This window comes from Canis aureus, chromosome 15 (genome assembly GCF_053574225.1).
Source record: "Canis aureus isolate CA01 chromosome 15, VMU_Caureus_v.1.0, whole genome shotgun sequence".
Lineage (NCBI taxonomy): Eukaryota > Metazoa > Chordata > Mammalia > Carnivora > Canidae > Canis > Canis aureus.
Genome location: NC_135625.1, coordinates 60,811,500 through 60,826,706, shown reverse-complemented (window position 1 = coordinate 60,826,706; position 15,207 = coordinate 60,811,500). Strand labels below are relative to the sequence as shown.

General features: G+C 37.0%; 1 protein-coding gene across 7 annotated transcripts in view; it reads right to left on the bottom strand.

Moving 5' to 3' along the window:
- AGK (acylglycerol kinase) overlaps window positions 1-15,207 on the bottom strand; it is an 81,002-nt gene that overhangs the window by 25,689 nt on the left and 40,106 nt on the right. For all 7 annotated transcript variants that reach the window (XR_013353357.1, XR_013353356.1, XR_013353358.1 and 4 more), the window contains 3 exons: window positions 13,885-13,917; window positions 12,675-12,769; window positions 4,489-4,558 (listed from right to left, as the gene is read on the bottom strand). Coding sequence is in view for 4 of the 7 variants with exons in the window: in XM_077850178.1 (XP_077706304.1) it covers window positions 4,489-4,558; window positions 12,675-12,769; window positions 13,885-13,917 (198 nt within the window). In the remaining 3 variants the exon portion in view is untranslated. The remainder of the gene's footprint in view (window positions 1-4,488; window positions 4,559-12,674; window positions 12,770-13,884; window positions 13,918-15,207) is intronic.

Below are 15,207 nucleotides of genomic sequence, written 5' to 3'. Positions count from 1 at the left end.
ATAGTGGAAGCTGACAGACAAAACACCAGTGGATGTTAAGGTGATAAAGGCCTGGGTGATAGAGTATCAGATGGACGGGTCAGTGAACAAAAACAGATACAGAAAGACAGGCACACAACCAGATCTTAACAGCAAAGGATATACTTTGTCCCAAATCAAAGGCCCCCTGGAAAGAGAAAATGGCCTAATGGTTTGCTAAAGAAAAAAAAATTCAGAGAGCTGGTCAGAATAAAAGCTTAAGGGGCAGTTAAAACAATTCTGGTCAACTAGACAAGTACCTAACCTAGGAATTTTAGGAATTCTAGGTGAAGACTCAGAAACAAAGAGGAATTCAGAAGTTCTGAAGCAGCTCTCAGCATCATCCTGAGACAACAATCAGTCAGGGTTTGAACAGAAGGAAGCTAGGAATACAGAAGAAAGGAGAGATTCTAACTTCCACCAGCAACCCTATCCTCCTCTTCAGGTTCTGGGTTGGCAGGTTTTAAGAGTCCAACTGCAGGAGCAAAAAGAAAGAACTAGAAAGACTTTGATAAGTCTTTCCAGTAGTTACTTTAAAGTCAAGTACTAGGCTTTGTAGATGCCTATATAGGAAAAGGCCCTTTAGAAATCATGGGATAGTGCCAAGTGATGCCACCTGGACAAAGCAGTCAAGTCAAAAAGCAATGGACCAGAAGACAGGAAATCTAGATTCTACTTCTGTCTCCAGCATGATGAGTCAGATAACCAGCGCATTCCTTTTTTTTTTTTTTTTTTACTCTGTCAAATGAAGATACTAATACACATCTTGTCCTCTTAAGCTGGAACTCCAAGTGAGATATGAACACACACGGACACTGTAAAAAATCTAAATATAAAGCAATATTATAGTCCCCAAGGACTATTTCTTTGGAGACTCTTCAGTTATATATGTTTAATTGGGTTTGGGCTTGTTTTTTAAAAGAAGTGGAATCAAGTATCAGGCTTAACTATAATCCTCCTCGCCCCACTCCCATATTCTGAAACAATTTCCAGAAATAAGGAAGAAAGAGAAGACAAATTCAGCTTAGCTGGGTGCCTCAGAAACCACAGTGGAGGTCGCTGTACTGTTTTCTAGGAATTAATTTTAAAAGTTTTGTGCTTCCTGGGCTGTGTCATCAATACACAGGGCCTGTGGCAAATTTGATACTGGTTTCATCAATTCACAAAATCAGTACATTCAAAAGAAAAGAAAAAGAGGAGACAAGGCTTTTAAATATAAGCAGAGCCAACAATTCCCAATTAAATCCTAATTACTCTGGAATGTATTACTTCTCGCACACTTATAAGCAGCAGTAAATCACCTAGTTATTAGGAGATATAGCCTGACACCTTCTTTGGTAATAACATTTTAATATAATATTTCCATAGATGCCAATCTGTGCTGCCTTCCTGGGGTAGAATTTCTTTCCCCCAGCCCTTCTATTTTGTAAGAAGGACTTAGACTTATTATTCACTAAAGAATTAAATGCAACTGAAATCACTTTTATCATGACCAGTGATGTCACGGTGGAGAGTTCAGACATCACCGCGTAAAGAACAAAGGAAAACTGGCTGTAGGCACATGGGTTTGCCAATCATAAATATGCACCTGGCCAATGCTATATAGCTAACAGCAATATTTTAGGACTCAGGTTTGGAATTGTGACATAATGTGAAACCTTCTTTCATAGGTGTCAGGAAACTTGAAACTTTAGAGAATATAAAGCATTCAGAGCCTCTAAAGGACCACGTGAATGTAGCTGATACATTTTAAGACCAAATCTGAGCAAATGACATGGGGCTCACATTCATAGAACTGTTTGGCGTTATGGTTTAGCCTTCTGAGGAATCTGCTCTTTTGTGGTGGGGAAAGGGGGAGAAGTGATGGAGGAGGAACAGGTACTTAACTACTGCCCAGTGAGAATTTTTTTTCTTAGAATTAAATTCTTTTTAAAGAGAGGGTTCCAATCAGGAATCAGGAATGGCTACTGGGTCTTCTTCCCTCCAAAATTTTCCCTTTGGAAAAATGCCCAACCAAGAAATTCTTTAATGTACAACGAACACCATTTATATCTCTCAACTATATTCACCAGCTACAAACACGTTCGCCTATTGGCTTTATCTGTGTCCGCATTTTGTAGTTTTGTTAAATCATTTGCAAATAAATTGAAGACTTCACGGTCCTCACCCTTAAGTATTTCAACATGCATCTCCTAAGAACAATGACAGACATAAACATAATACCATGGAGACTCACAAGAAATCTAACATTGACATATATCTAACATACAGTCCATATTAAATATCTGATTATTCCCATAATATCTTTTATGGTCTTGTTTTTTATTTTTCTAACCCAGGATTTTGTACTGGATTTAACTATATTGCTATGGTTTCCCTAATCTTGAACAGACTATCTTCTCTTGGATTTCAGGACACTGACATTTTTGAAGAGGCCAGACCAACTGTTGTTTTTAGAATGTCCCGCAATTTGGATTTGCTAGACTTTTTTCTCATTACTAGTTTCCATTAGATTCAGAGAAGTGAATGTTTGGGGCAAGGAACCACATAGGTGATGGTGTATCCTTCTCAATAGATCACATCAGGAGGCAGATAGTGTCTGTCTGTCCCACTATTGGTGATGCTAGGTTTGAGCACTTGGTTAAGGTGGTGTATGCTGGTCCTCTCTATCACACAGGTACATTTTCCTCTGTAATCATTCGGTAATTGGTGATGCTTTAATATTATGTCAATATATATTCCCCAACAACCTTCCCTATTCAATGGCTTTAGCATCCACTGATGATCTCTATCTGAATCAATTATTTCATCAGTGATTACAAAATAATAACTATCATTCCTTCAGTATTGACAAGTTGTAAATTCTCTAATATTAAGCTGTAGGCTCATAAATTCTTCATTTTTATTTCCTACATTATAATCCATTAGCATTATTATTCTTTTTGATGTTCAAACTGTCCCAAAATTGGCCAGATGGATACCATCAGGCTAACTCCTATGTCTTTTCATGTTGCCACTAGTTTTTGAGTAGCTCTTGGATTTGTCCTTGCCTTGCCTCTGAAAGTCATCTCTTCACCGAGTCCTAGTAACTTATTTATTTATTTATTTATTTGCTTATTTATTTATTTATTTATTTTTTCCCTAGTAACTTTTATTAGGGAACAGTATTTAGAAACCAAAATCTGAGTGCCAGGTATGCTCATTGCTATAGGGTGTCATTGCTTTAAAGCCCTTTTAGTGGGTATAGCCAGCAAATTCTTTTTTAAAACAATACATGAGTTCATCTACAAATCAATAAAATATTAGACTATCCAATAGAAAAATGGAAGTTCTGCTCTCATTTAGGATGTAGGAACTTACAAAGAATACTGTTCCCACTTGAAAAATGAGAAAAAGCCAGATAACCTACAAAATCAACATTTTTCTTGAGCCCATCAGAGAGCTGTAAGACAGCCACATAACCTGAATTCTAAAGACCCATCTTCCAAAGGACAGATGGGACATGAGAAAGGTTTCACCTTTAGCAGAGCATAAGAGCAAGAGATGGCCACCATGCAAACAGGTTAAAGTGAAACCCATCACTGTACCAGGCAGCTTTGTATTATTAGCTTTTTTAATATTCCAAACCACTATATGAGATAGAGAAATGATGTAGTCCAAAAGTAATCAATGGAAGAACTAAAAATAGTGACACAACTATACTGAGAGGAGACACGGAGAATTCTTATTTATAACAAAGAAGTCAAGAGATAAAGCCTAAAACTGATAAATCAAAAAGCAATTTCATAGACTATTGATCAACTGTACACCTGAAAATGGTTATGATGGTAACCTTTAGGTTTTGGCGGGGGGGGGGGGGGGGGGGGCGTTGAACACAGTTTTAAAAAGGAGCATCAGGGGCAGCCCCGGTGGCGCAGTGGTTTAGCGCCGCCTGCAGCCCGGGGTGTGATCCTGGAGCCCCGGGATCAAGTCCCACATCGGGCTTCCTGCATGGAGTCTGCTTCTCCCTCTGCCTGTGTCTCTGCCTCTCTCTCGCTCTCTCTGAATGAATAAATAAATAAATCTTTAAAAAAAATAAAAAAATAAAAAGGAGCATCAGAAGCATATTAACTAGTGATAAAAACTAAAATAAACAGGTAAAATGATTTTTCTCTGGGAGTTATATTGATAGGAAAGGATATTACTTTCTTTTTTTTTTTTTAAAGATTTATTTATTTATTCATGATAGTCACAGAGAGAGACAGAGAGGCAGAGACACAGGCAGAGGGAGAAGCAGGCTCCAGGCAGGGAGCCCGACGTGGGAACTCGATCCCGGATCTCCAGGATCGCGCCCCGGGCCAAAGGCAGGCGCCAAACCGCTGTGCCACCCAGGGATCCCCATTGTAACCCCATTTGAACTGCTACATCTTATTTTAACTCATGTGTACATTACTTTGTGAATTTTGTCAAACTCTGAAAAAAAGACTTTACCTTGATCTGCAAGACATCAAGTGGAATGGTCTCTCCTTTCACAATGGCAAGTGTGGCATCTGTAATATGTCTAAAAGACAAAGGGAAGAAATGCTCATGTGTGGAAAAACAAGCGATCTCTCCCCCAACACATTCTCTCTCAATCTCTCTCTCCTGCCCAGAGTACTAACAGTCAGGTGAAGGAAAAAGATATATTCCTTCAAAATACTCCAAGACAAATGAATATAAAAGAATTACCAAAACAAATATAGTGGAAGGCTTTGGCAAAGATAAATTTATATAAGGTGCCCATCATTTGTTTACTTCACAATTATTGAAACTCTACTATGTGTCTGGCTCTTATTACTGGAAAATATGATACTTGGTATATACACACACACACACACACACACACACACACACCATCTTTTCATTCCAAGAAATTCAACCATTTGAAAAAAATTGTTTCTTTTTACTCTATAACCTAAAGGGTAACTAAAGGATAGGATTTGAGCTATCTCAGCAATATATAATCTAGAACCCAAGGATGACAAGGATGTAATTTTAATTGCCGATTCTTTTGTGCACAGACACAAGACTATTCCTATCTACATTCTAATCATCAGTTGAAAAGTCTACAGGTAAAAAAAGGTTTGTACCACTGACAACCATTCAGAGCAAGGGAAACTATGCTAGGCTTAAAAGCCGTTCTAGGGTTCATAGTCTAATTAGATCCCAGATCAGACATACATTAATATACAACAGAGAGTCAGCCAAAGAAATATTAAATCAACAAGTGGCCAGACAATATTTGCTCCTGCCGCAGAAAGAATGAGTCAACCCACATCAAACACTTTCCTTGCCCAGCCTGTCTATCTCTCCTGTCACAGTAGTCTCTTTGCATGGCTGGCTATTCTCACCCTTCAGATCTTGGCTGAAATGTCACCATTCACCCGAACCAGCCTATAGGCCTTCCCTATTACCAATCTGTGTTCATTTTACTTCAGCAAAGATCACAATTTATAACACACGTTTTTTAATTTACATCTTTATCATCTGCCTCCACCTAGACTGAAAGCTCCACAAGGTTAGTAATAATGTACATCTACTATTGACCAACAGAAAACCTAACACCTAGCACAGAGCATGCTATGTAACAGGCAATCAATATTTGATGAATTAATGATTTTATTCTATAAAATTCCAAGCATATAAAAATACCCAGAGAGGGATGCCTGGGTAGCTCAGTGGTTGAGCGTCTGCCTTTGGCTCAGGGTTTGACTTTGCGGTCCTGGGATCGGGTTCCGCATCGGGCTCCCTGCAAGGGGCCTGCTTCTCCCTCTGCCTAGGTCTCTGCCTCTCTGTTTCTCTCATGAATAAATAACTACAATCTTAAAAAAAAAAAAAAAAAAAACCTAGAGAACAGTATCATGAATTCTTGTGTATTCCTCATCCAGTACCAACAAGTATCAATGCATAGGTGATCTTACTGCTTTTTATATACTCTCACTCACTTCTCCCAAACTGTAGTGAAACAAATCCCAGATATCTTAACACTTTATCCATAGATATTCCTTTATGTATCTCTAAAAGACACAATCCTTTATTCCTAAAAAACATATTCCTAAAAGACAAAATGACACTTTTTTAAAAAAACATGTCATTATCATATCTAAAACATTTTAATAATTCTTTATATCAACATACATTTAGTCAGTGTTGAAATTTCCCCAATTAACTCATATTTTTTCAATTCCTCTATTCAAATCTGGATTTAAATAAGATCTACTTGTTGCAATGGGCTTATATGTCAAGTCTTTTCTGACCTACGGATTCCCTTTCCCTTTTCTTTTCCCTACTTGTTAAAGAAACGTGTTGTCTTACTGTGTTGCTGAAGGTCTGGATTTTACTGATCGCATTCCCATGGTATTAACATATGTCTCCATTCCTGCATTTCCTAAAAACCTCTATCTGGTTCAGTTTGATGTGTTTGGCAAAAATATTCCAGAGGCAGTGGTATGCACTTCTATCAGTGAGTACATAAAATCTGTTTGTCTCTTTTTGTGATAGTATCAACCATTGATAATCAATAGCTAGATTTATAAGTTAACAAAGTTGCAAAATGATGATCTTTTAATTCTATTGCTCCTTCTAATTTATTATCTGGTCCACAAAGAGAAACATTCCCTCATCAACGATTTGGGTACCATAAAATAGAGGTGGTACAAGAAAAATCAGAATAAATGATTTATTAATAATGATTTTTTAACTTCATCAATTTTCAAAATCATAAGCTGATATCTCAGTAACCTCTGAAAAGGACCATTGAGTTTTTCACCTTTATTTCTGAAGATCATTACGAACTCACAAATAGCTTTAAAAATATTTGCTAGGTTTCAATGCATTATAGTTATTAGCCTTACTGATATTCAAATTGTCCCAAATAAATGAACTGCAAGGGTGGAAGACGACGGTCAGTAGATAATCAGAATGAATGATGAGAAAGAGTAGCCAACAAAGGTCCATCTCAATGTCAACCAAATTGAAGAACAGTTCCTCCCTAGTACTTATTCACACAAGTAGAATTATCTATGTTTGAAAAAATTAGCTTAATATTTTAACTTCTTTTTCAAAGTTAGTTTGAGATATAATTTTTAAAGATTTTATGTATTTATTCATGCGACACACAGACAGAAAGACAGAGGCAGAGGGAGAAGCAGGCTCCCTCCTGACAACACAAGGCGTAATCCCAGGACCCTGGGATCATGACCTGAGCCAAAGGCAGACACTCAACCACTGAGCCACTCAGGCATGCCAAGATATAATTTATAAATAGGAAATTTCATCCTTTTAGGTACACTGTTCTACAAATTTTGACAAATGCCTTCAGTCACGTAACCATGACCATGACCAAGAAAACGAACATATCATCAAGCTCCCTGCATGGAGCCTGCTTCTCCCTCTGCCTGTATCTCTCTGTCTCTCATGAACAAATAAATAAAATATTAAAAAAAAAAAAAAAGAAAAGAAAAAGAACACTTATGACATCTCAGAAAGTTCTTTCATGGCCCTTTGTGCCCAACCCACTCTCACCATCAGCTGCTGGCAACTACTGTTTTCCAGAATGTCATATAAACTGAAACAAAAAGTATGAAACCTTTGTAGTTGAGCTTTTAAAAACTCCTCACATGAGTATGAGATTCATTTATGTTGCTGAATGGATTTAAAGATTGTTTCTTTTTATTGCAGAGTTGTATTCCATTGTATGGATATACCACTGTTTTTCCATTCACCAGCTGATAGACATTGGCACCATTACCAGTTTTTGGCAGTTACAAATGAAGCTACTATAAACATTCATGTATAGGTTTTTGTATGGACCTATGTCTTCATTTCTTTTGGAGAAATACCTAGCAGTATGATTGCTGCTCATAGGTTTAATTTTAAAAGAAACTGCCAAACTATTTTCCATAGTGGCTGTACCATTTTGCATTTCCACCACCAACATAATATTTTCAGCTGCTCTGTGTATTTGTCAGCACTTGATGATGTCAGGTTTCTGACTGGTTTAAGCCATTCTAATAGACATATCTCAGAGTGGATTTAATTTACACTTCCCTAATGACTAATGATGAATATTTTTTCATAGACTTATTTGCCATCCATGTCCTTGGTGAAGGGTCTGTTCAAATATTTTTTGCCCTCCTATTAGGCTGTTTGTTTTCTTATTATTGAGTTGTGAGAGTTATTTGTATACTCTGGATATTGGTCCTTTATCAGACATGTGCCTTGCAAATATTTTTTCCCAGTGTGCAGTTTGTCTTTTCATTTCTTTAACAATGCTTTCAAGGGTGCCTGGGTGGCTCAGTGGGGTAAGTGTCTGCCTTCGGCTCAGGTCATAATCCTACGGTCCTGGGATTGAGCCTCATGTTGTCAGGAGGGAACCTGCTTCTCCCTCTCCCTCTCCCTCTGCCCCTCCACTTTGCTTGTATTTTTTTTCTCACTCATGCTCTCTCTCAAATAAATAAAATCCTTTAAAAAAAACAATGCTTTTCAAAGACCAAATGTTTTAAATTTTGCTGAAGCCAAAATTACCTTTTTTGTTGTTTTTATGGTTTCCGTTTTTTGTGTCCTAAGAAATCCTTGCCTAGCTGAAAGTCACAAAGATTTTCCTCTAGGAGTTTTACAGTTTTAGGTTTTATATCTAAGTCTATGATCGATTCCATGTCAATTTTTATATATATGAGGTATGGGTTATGGTTCATTTTTGTGCATGTGCTTAGCTAACTATTGCAGCACCAATTGTTGAAAAAACTGACCTCTCTCCATTGAATTGTCCTGGCCCCTTTGTAAAAAAAAAATCAAGTATCCAGATATGTGTGGGCCTAATTCTGGACACTTTCTTCTACTGATCTATCCATTTCTTCTTTTGCTAACACCATACTGTCTTGATTACTGTAGCTTTATTTATTTTTTTTTTAATATTTCTTTTTTTTTTAATTTTTATTTATTTATGATAGTCACACAGGGAGAGAGAGAGAGAGAGAGAGAGAGGCAGAGACACAGGCAGAGGGAGAAGCAGGCTCCATGCACCAGGAGCCCGATGTGGGATTCGATCCCGGGTCTCCAGGATCGCGCCCTGGGCCAAAGGCAGGCGCCAAACAGCTGCGCCACCCAGGGATCCCGATTACTGTAGCTTTAGAGAATAAGTCTTAGAATCAGATAGGGTAAGTCCTCAAACTTTGTTATGCTTTTTCAAAGTTATTCTGGTATTCTAGTTCCTTTATTTTTCCAGATAAATTTTAGAATGTACATGTTAATATCTATAAAATGTCTTCTGAAATTCTGATTGTGTTGAATTTTGAAGGAGCAGATATCTCTCCATTTATTTGTTTTCTTGATTTCTCTTCAAATAAATCCTACACATATCTTGTTCGATTTATCCCTAAGTATTCCATGTTTTTGTAAAGGCTTACCAATGTTAGTATTTTACTGTTGTTATATAGTAATTACTAATAAAGTAAAAGATTTATTATGTCTAGCACTTAACTATAAGAAAAGAGTCACTCAGAAATTATTATAATCTCCATTCAAAAGAGGGTAGTTTCTCTTCAAATATAGCTTCTGCTAATCTATTCTGTATATTTCTGGTTAATAATGTCAATTTGGTAGAAAAGTCACCATTCCATAGTAACTGACTGGAATATCTATAAAATGCTTTCTCCTTTAAAAATGTTTTTCCTTGGGCAGCCCTAGTAGTTCAGCGGTTTAGCGCCACCTTCAGCCCGGGGTGTGATCCTGGAGACCCAGGATCGAGTTACATGTCGGGCTCCCTGCATGGAGCCTGCTTCTCCCTCTGCCTGGGTCTCTGCCTCTCTCTGTGTCTCTCATGAATAAATAAATAAAATCTTTAAAAAAAAATGTTTTTCCTCGGGTGAAACAGCAAGACAATGGAGTGTTCTCTTCTTTGATTTGCTTCTATTATTTTAATTATAGAATCTGGACTCAATAACTATACAGTCATCCTATTTGTTATTCACGGTTTTCCATCCTAAATTATCAATAAAGATGCATAAAGTCTTCAACATATCCAATAATTTACCAAGCATAATTACCTGCTTACCTAACTAGTCTTTATTTTTAACTTGTTAACAACCTTCTGAAGTAAGTACTACTGTTGGGCATTTGATAAATGCAGGTAAAGAAACCAACACTCAGAGAGATTCAATAAAATTCTCAAGATGACAGAGCAAGTTCACTGCAAAATGAAATTCAACTTCAGGTTGAATTTCTGATTCCAAGGGCACACTCCCTCACTTGGTGAAGCTGCTGTGGATGCACCAAAGGAATATCTATAGGTTCCCAAAGGGCAACCCCACATCTAACAGGCCTCCCCACCAGTGTGACCAGGCTTAAAATGTTAACATCTAAGTCAGGAATCACATCCACTTGAATCAGCATTTCTAGCACTTAGGTACAATTTACGACACTTTAAAATCCCCAAAATATACACATTAACTCAAATACTTAGATTACATTCTGGGCTCCCTAGTAAGCAAAATCAAAGTTAAGAAACAGCCTATTTTTCTTTCCCATATTTCTCTATCAATACACCTTTATCCCATTTTTTCCCTCTAATACAGATGCTATCCAGGAAAGTAGGAAGCAGTTTAGAAAATGAGATTCAATCTAGGATAAAGCAAGAGGTATGTTCACAAGTTTAGATGAATCTGATATGAATATATTAATTCTGAAGGAAGCTATTAGAAAGGATCCAAAAGCTCTCTACTTACTCTGTGTAGTACTGAGCACATGGAGAGGTTTAGGAAGTGCTTTTGAGACTGACCTTAAAGAAAATGTTGCAACTGAAGAAGCCTTATAAGATCAGGTTTTTTCCAAAATTATTGGCAGCACACAGCTAAAATACAACCGCGAATTTATCATTTTCCAGCAGTAATTGAAAGTTCTAGCTAAAGCTGCACTGTCGCACCAGCTATTTTTTAGAATTATTTACCTGCAACATTCCAAATGCAAGATTCCTTTTTCTCCTGTAGTAATTATGGTACAACAAATCTTGACAGCCGTGCAAAAAGCAAAGCCTTGTTCTTTTAAATGGCCTTAGGCATCTGCCATGTTGAGAGGTCTACAAAATTCTGAACCCAGGGTAGATTTACTTAATTACCTCAGAGCCCTGGGGCATGCTTATAAATTAAGTTTTATAAATCTTTAAATTATAAATAGAAGCAGCAACAACATTAGTTTAAGCCAGGGAAAATCAGCTCCCAAAAAACTGAAGACCTTCAAGAAACTAAGACCTAGAGGGTGGCCATACTGCACATAATCTGGCTTTGGGACAGGAAAGGTGTTCTCCAAGGAACATGGTCTCCCTCTGGATCACTGACATATCTGGGGACTTTGGCTGAGCAGTTCAAATCATCTATGTTGACATAAAACAAAAGACTAATTCTCTAAGGTAACCAAGACCAAAACCAGATAGAATTCATCTCAGATAAGCAAAAATGTTTGGATAATTCATTACCTGTTATATCCATTGCCCCTCAGAAATTCTAAACTATGAATAAAAAGTCTGGCAAACTAAAATGCCATGTCAGGCTTCAGGATAACTGGTGAAGAGCTGAATATTCCCATCAGATTAAGGCTTGAAGCAGGAAACATTTTGACGAAGGCTTGATAGACAGGTCTATGGTTATGCCTTGTGTATGACATACGGACCAAAACTTTTATGACATATATAGGGAAAGAGAATTGTTAAAAGATATAAAATGGCTCCTAAAATTCTAACAGCAAAAATAAATCCGCAAAAACCAATCTAATCAAAATCCCAAAGCACAAAAAAAACCTAAACAGAAAATCACCTGAGTATTATTATTGTTATGATTCTAGAAGGTTATATAACTAGAAATGTTGTTAATCCATTCAACAAGCTTTTATTTATTGACCTCCCCCAATTCTGTCACAAAGCTTGTCACAAAGAAGATCAGGCAACTGACAATAAGAGCCTGCAAAAATTTGCTCGATTATACTATTCCTCACTGTCAAAGCCAGGACGCAAATTCAAGATTCCTATCTTCTTGTTTACATAATGCTATTGAGAGAAAAGAACGATAACTACAATCTGCTTGACTCCTGAAGACAGCTAGACTCACAGCAATTTAATTTAGATGCCAGGGCTATGGTGCTTTCCCGACTGCTTTATCCTTACTACTTTTCACTTGAGGCATTTCCCAAAGGATGTGACTATTATTTAGCTGTTCTAGCTACTTATATTATCAAGATAATGAAGCTAAGGCTACCAGTTCAGTTTTCTCAGGGGACTTGCTATTTGTCATCATGTATTTTTAAAGCAAACAAATGATCAATGCAAATCTGCCTTCACTAGAGAATCTCACGACATAAAGGCATAAAGATAGTTTTGGATCAAGGGTGCTACCTTCAAAACTGACAGAAGGACGTCAATATTCATCTCTACACCTGTTATCAGATCACCAGGGTCCTAGATCCAACAGGTTTTATTGGGAAAGCTCCCAATAAACTGAACAATTGTCCTTTGATCCAGGTCCTCCTCTTAATGATCTGAAGTTCCATGCTATCAAAACTAAAAACAAAGAATTCATATCCCCCACATGTGAATTGTCCTTCCAGACTCACGCAGCCACAAACGCTAAGACCCCACATTGACAACCTACTGGACTTTGTTTCCACTTTCAGCAAAGAGGGTATGACTCAAACTACTGGTCTGTCCCAGTGGGATAAATCCAATGGGAATTTTACTGAAGGAAGCCTAAGGGAAAAAAAAGAAAAGTAAAGTTGTTATGGTTATGGTCAGAAAATCAGGCTGAACAGAGAGACACAGATGTGTTCACCATGTCAAAGTAACTGACCCAAAGTCCAACACCCTGTCTCTCCCTTCCTTAGACCAGCAATCGGATAATGCTAAGTTGAGGGGTTTCTAGAAAATAAGGCAGGCCTTGAAATCACCAGGACTCTGAATCCGGAAGCAATATCTGGGTACTCATTAGCGGCAACTGATTGAAAGAAATTTGGTTATGAAAATGAAGGTCTTAAAGATATTAGATAAATGTGCTACTGTGACAGAGACTATATTATGTTGTCACACTAGTTGAAAAAGTTGTGGATAAAATTCAACTAGAAATATCTAACATTTGTACAGTAACTAATGACAGCTCTTTATAAACTATCTCAAGTGTAAAAAAGGCAAAGACAATAAGCAAGTTCAAGTAGCAGTCCTTCATCCCTAGCCCTCTTCTCCCTTCCCAGAGGAAACCAGTACCCTGGATGCTGTGATGCCTTTCTTGTCACATTATTACTCTTTTATGACATATTTACATATCCATTAATAATACTGCTTTCTGAATGCAAAACTCTGTAGAAATGCATAACATACTTTGGCAACGAGCCTTTTTTACTCAATATTTTTTAGATTTAATAATTTTATAGATATTTATATGTATATATGTATATAAATCTATAAATATTTATAGATTTATAGGCATATATATCTATAAATATTTATAGATATTTATAGATCTAATTCATTCGTTTTTACTGCTACATGGCTTCCAGTATATGAATATACCATCATTTATTTATGAAGGAATTCTGTGAAGAGAAGGTTCCATGGGAAAAATTTATATTTCAAACAATAGCTTTTCTGGTAAAAGCTCTCGGGTGCCCTGGAATACTAAAGCAGAGGAGTCCCCTACAGATTAATCAAAGTGTTCTAGGACACGGGCAACAGTACTTTATTTGCTAAAACCCAAGGAAGTACAATTTGTGCCCACCTTAAAATATAAAATGGTGAAAAAAGGTAAGAGAAGATAAAAAGCACAGAAATGTAAAAAGCTAAAATGCAATTACTCTTTCTTGAAAGCTCACCTCATCTGCTCTTCGAAGAACTCCAGTAATAACCTACAAACATTAAAAAAAATTATTATAAACAACCTGTATTTCCCCTCTCAAACAAAAATTGGATTCAATTTTCATGGATCACAAACTTGTTCCTGTTTTGTTCCTAGAAACCATGTCAAAAGATGTACTGGCTCTTAAAACATACAGTGTTCTGCAAAGGGATCAGAGTAAAATTAGATTTGATTCTTGACTTAAGATCAATAGTCCAATAAAGGCTAAGATGAAATAATTATGAAACCTCCATATTACATTAGCAATATTGTTTTGAGTTCTATAAAATGGATACAAATGTGAGGCACACATCAATCATACAGAGGAACCTACTTTCCATTACAAGTGCTCACACAGGAACAAAAATAACACTTTGATGCACACAGAGAAGTCTGTGCTCAATAAAGATTTCTTATCCAGGAATATGAAGGCCAGGGGAACAGCAGCTCCTCTTTTAAAAGATATTTTTAATTTGAATGTGTACATCATTGTTTTTTAATTTTAAATGTAATACATGTGCCTTGTAGAAGTGGTAAAAAAAAAATACGTGAAGAAGAAACTACTCTCTCATTATCCCACCATGACATAACCATCATTTGCTTATGTTTTGGCATATTTCCCTCCAATACTTTTTTTATTCACTGCCTATTTTTGGATGACTGAGATTACACCAAATACACAAATGATTTGGTATATTTCTTAAAAACATTTTGTAAAGTAAAGACTGGTCAATCTTCTCCCTTCACCTCCTGCCTCACTGCATTGCAGGATTAAATGGGGCTGTCATGAGGTCTACTTCCTTCTTTGTTGGCATGCTATCAGTATTCTTCACACTTCATTAAAAAGCTATAAAAACAATTACTGGATCATTAGCACAGCCTTTCTAAAAGAAGCTTACTAAGGCTCACATAACTGCTAAGTCAAACGTAGGACACTGTTCTGTCTGCTGTTAGCTCCAGATCCCTTGACACTGATGAAACTACCCAATGGAGGCGAGAGCCCATCAGAAGGGAGGCCCAGATGTGAATTATGGCCCTCAGGATAGGAGCACTGAGCAGTTAGAGGGGCGCCTGCACTGGGCTCTTCAGCGGTTTCCAATATGTAATGAAGGTTCCAGTCTATTGCCCTCAAAAGGAAAAGCACTTCTAGGACAATGTACTTACTGTCCTTATTGGACCAGAGTTAGCATAAGGACATGAGATTTTAAAACAAAAGTAGATCGTATACCTGAACCTGTAGACTGCAGCCTCTAACTATACTCTTACCAGGTAACATTCCATGCAATAGAAAAAATGTGAG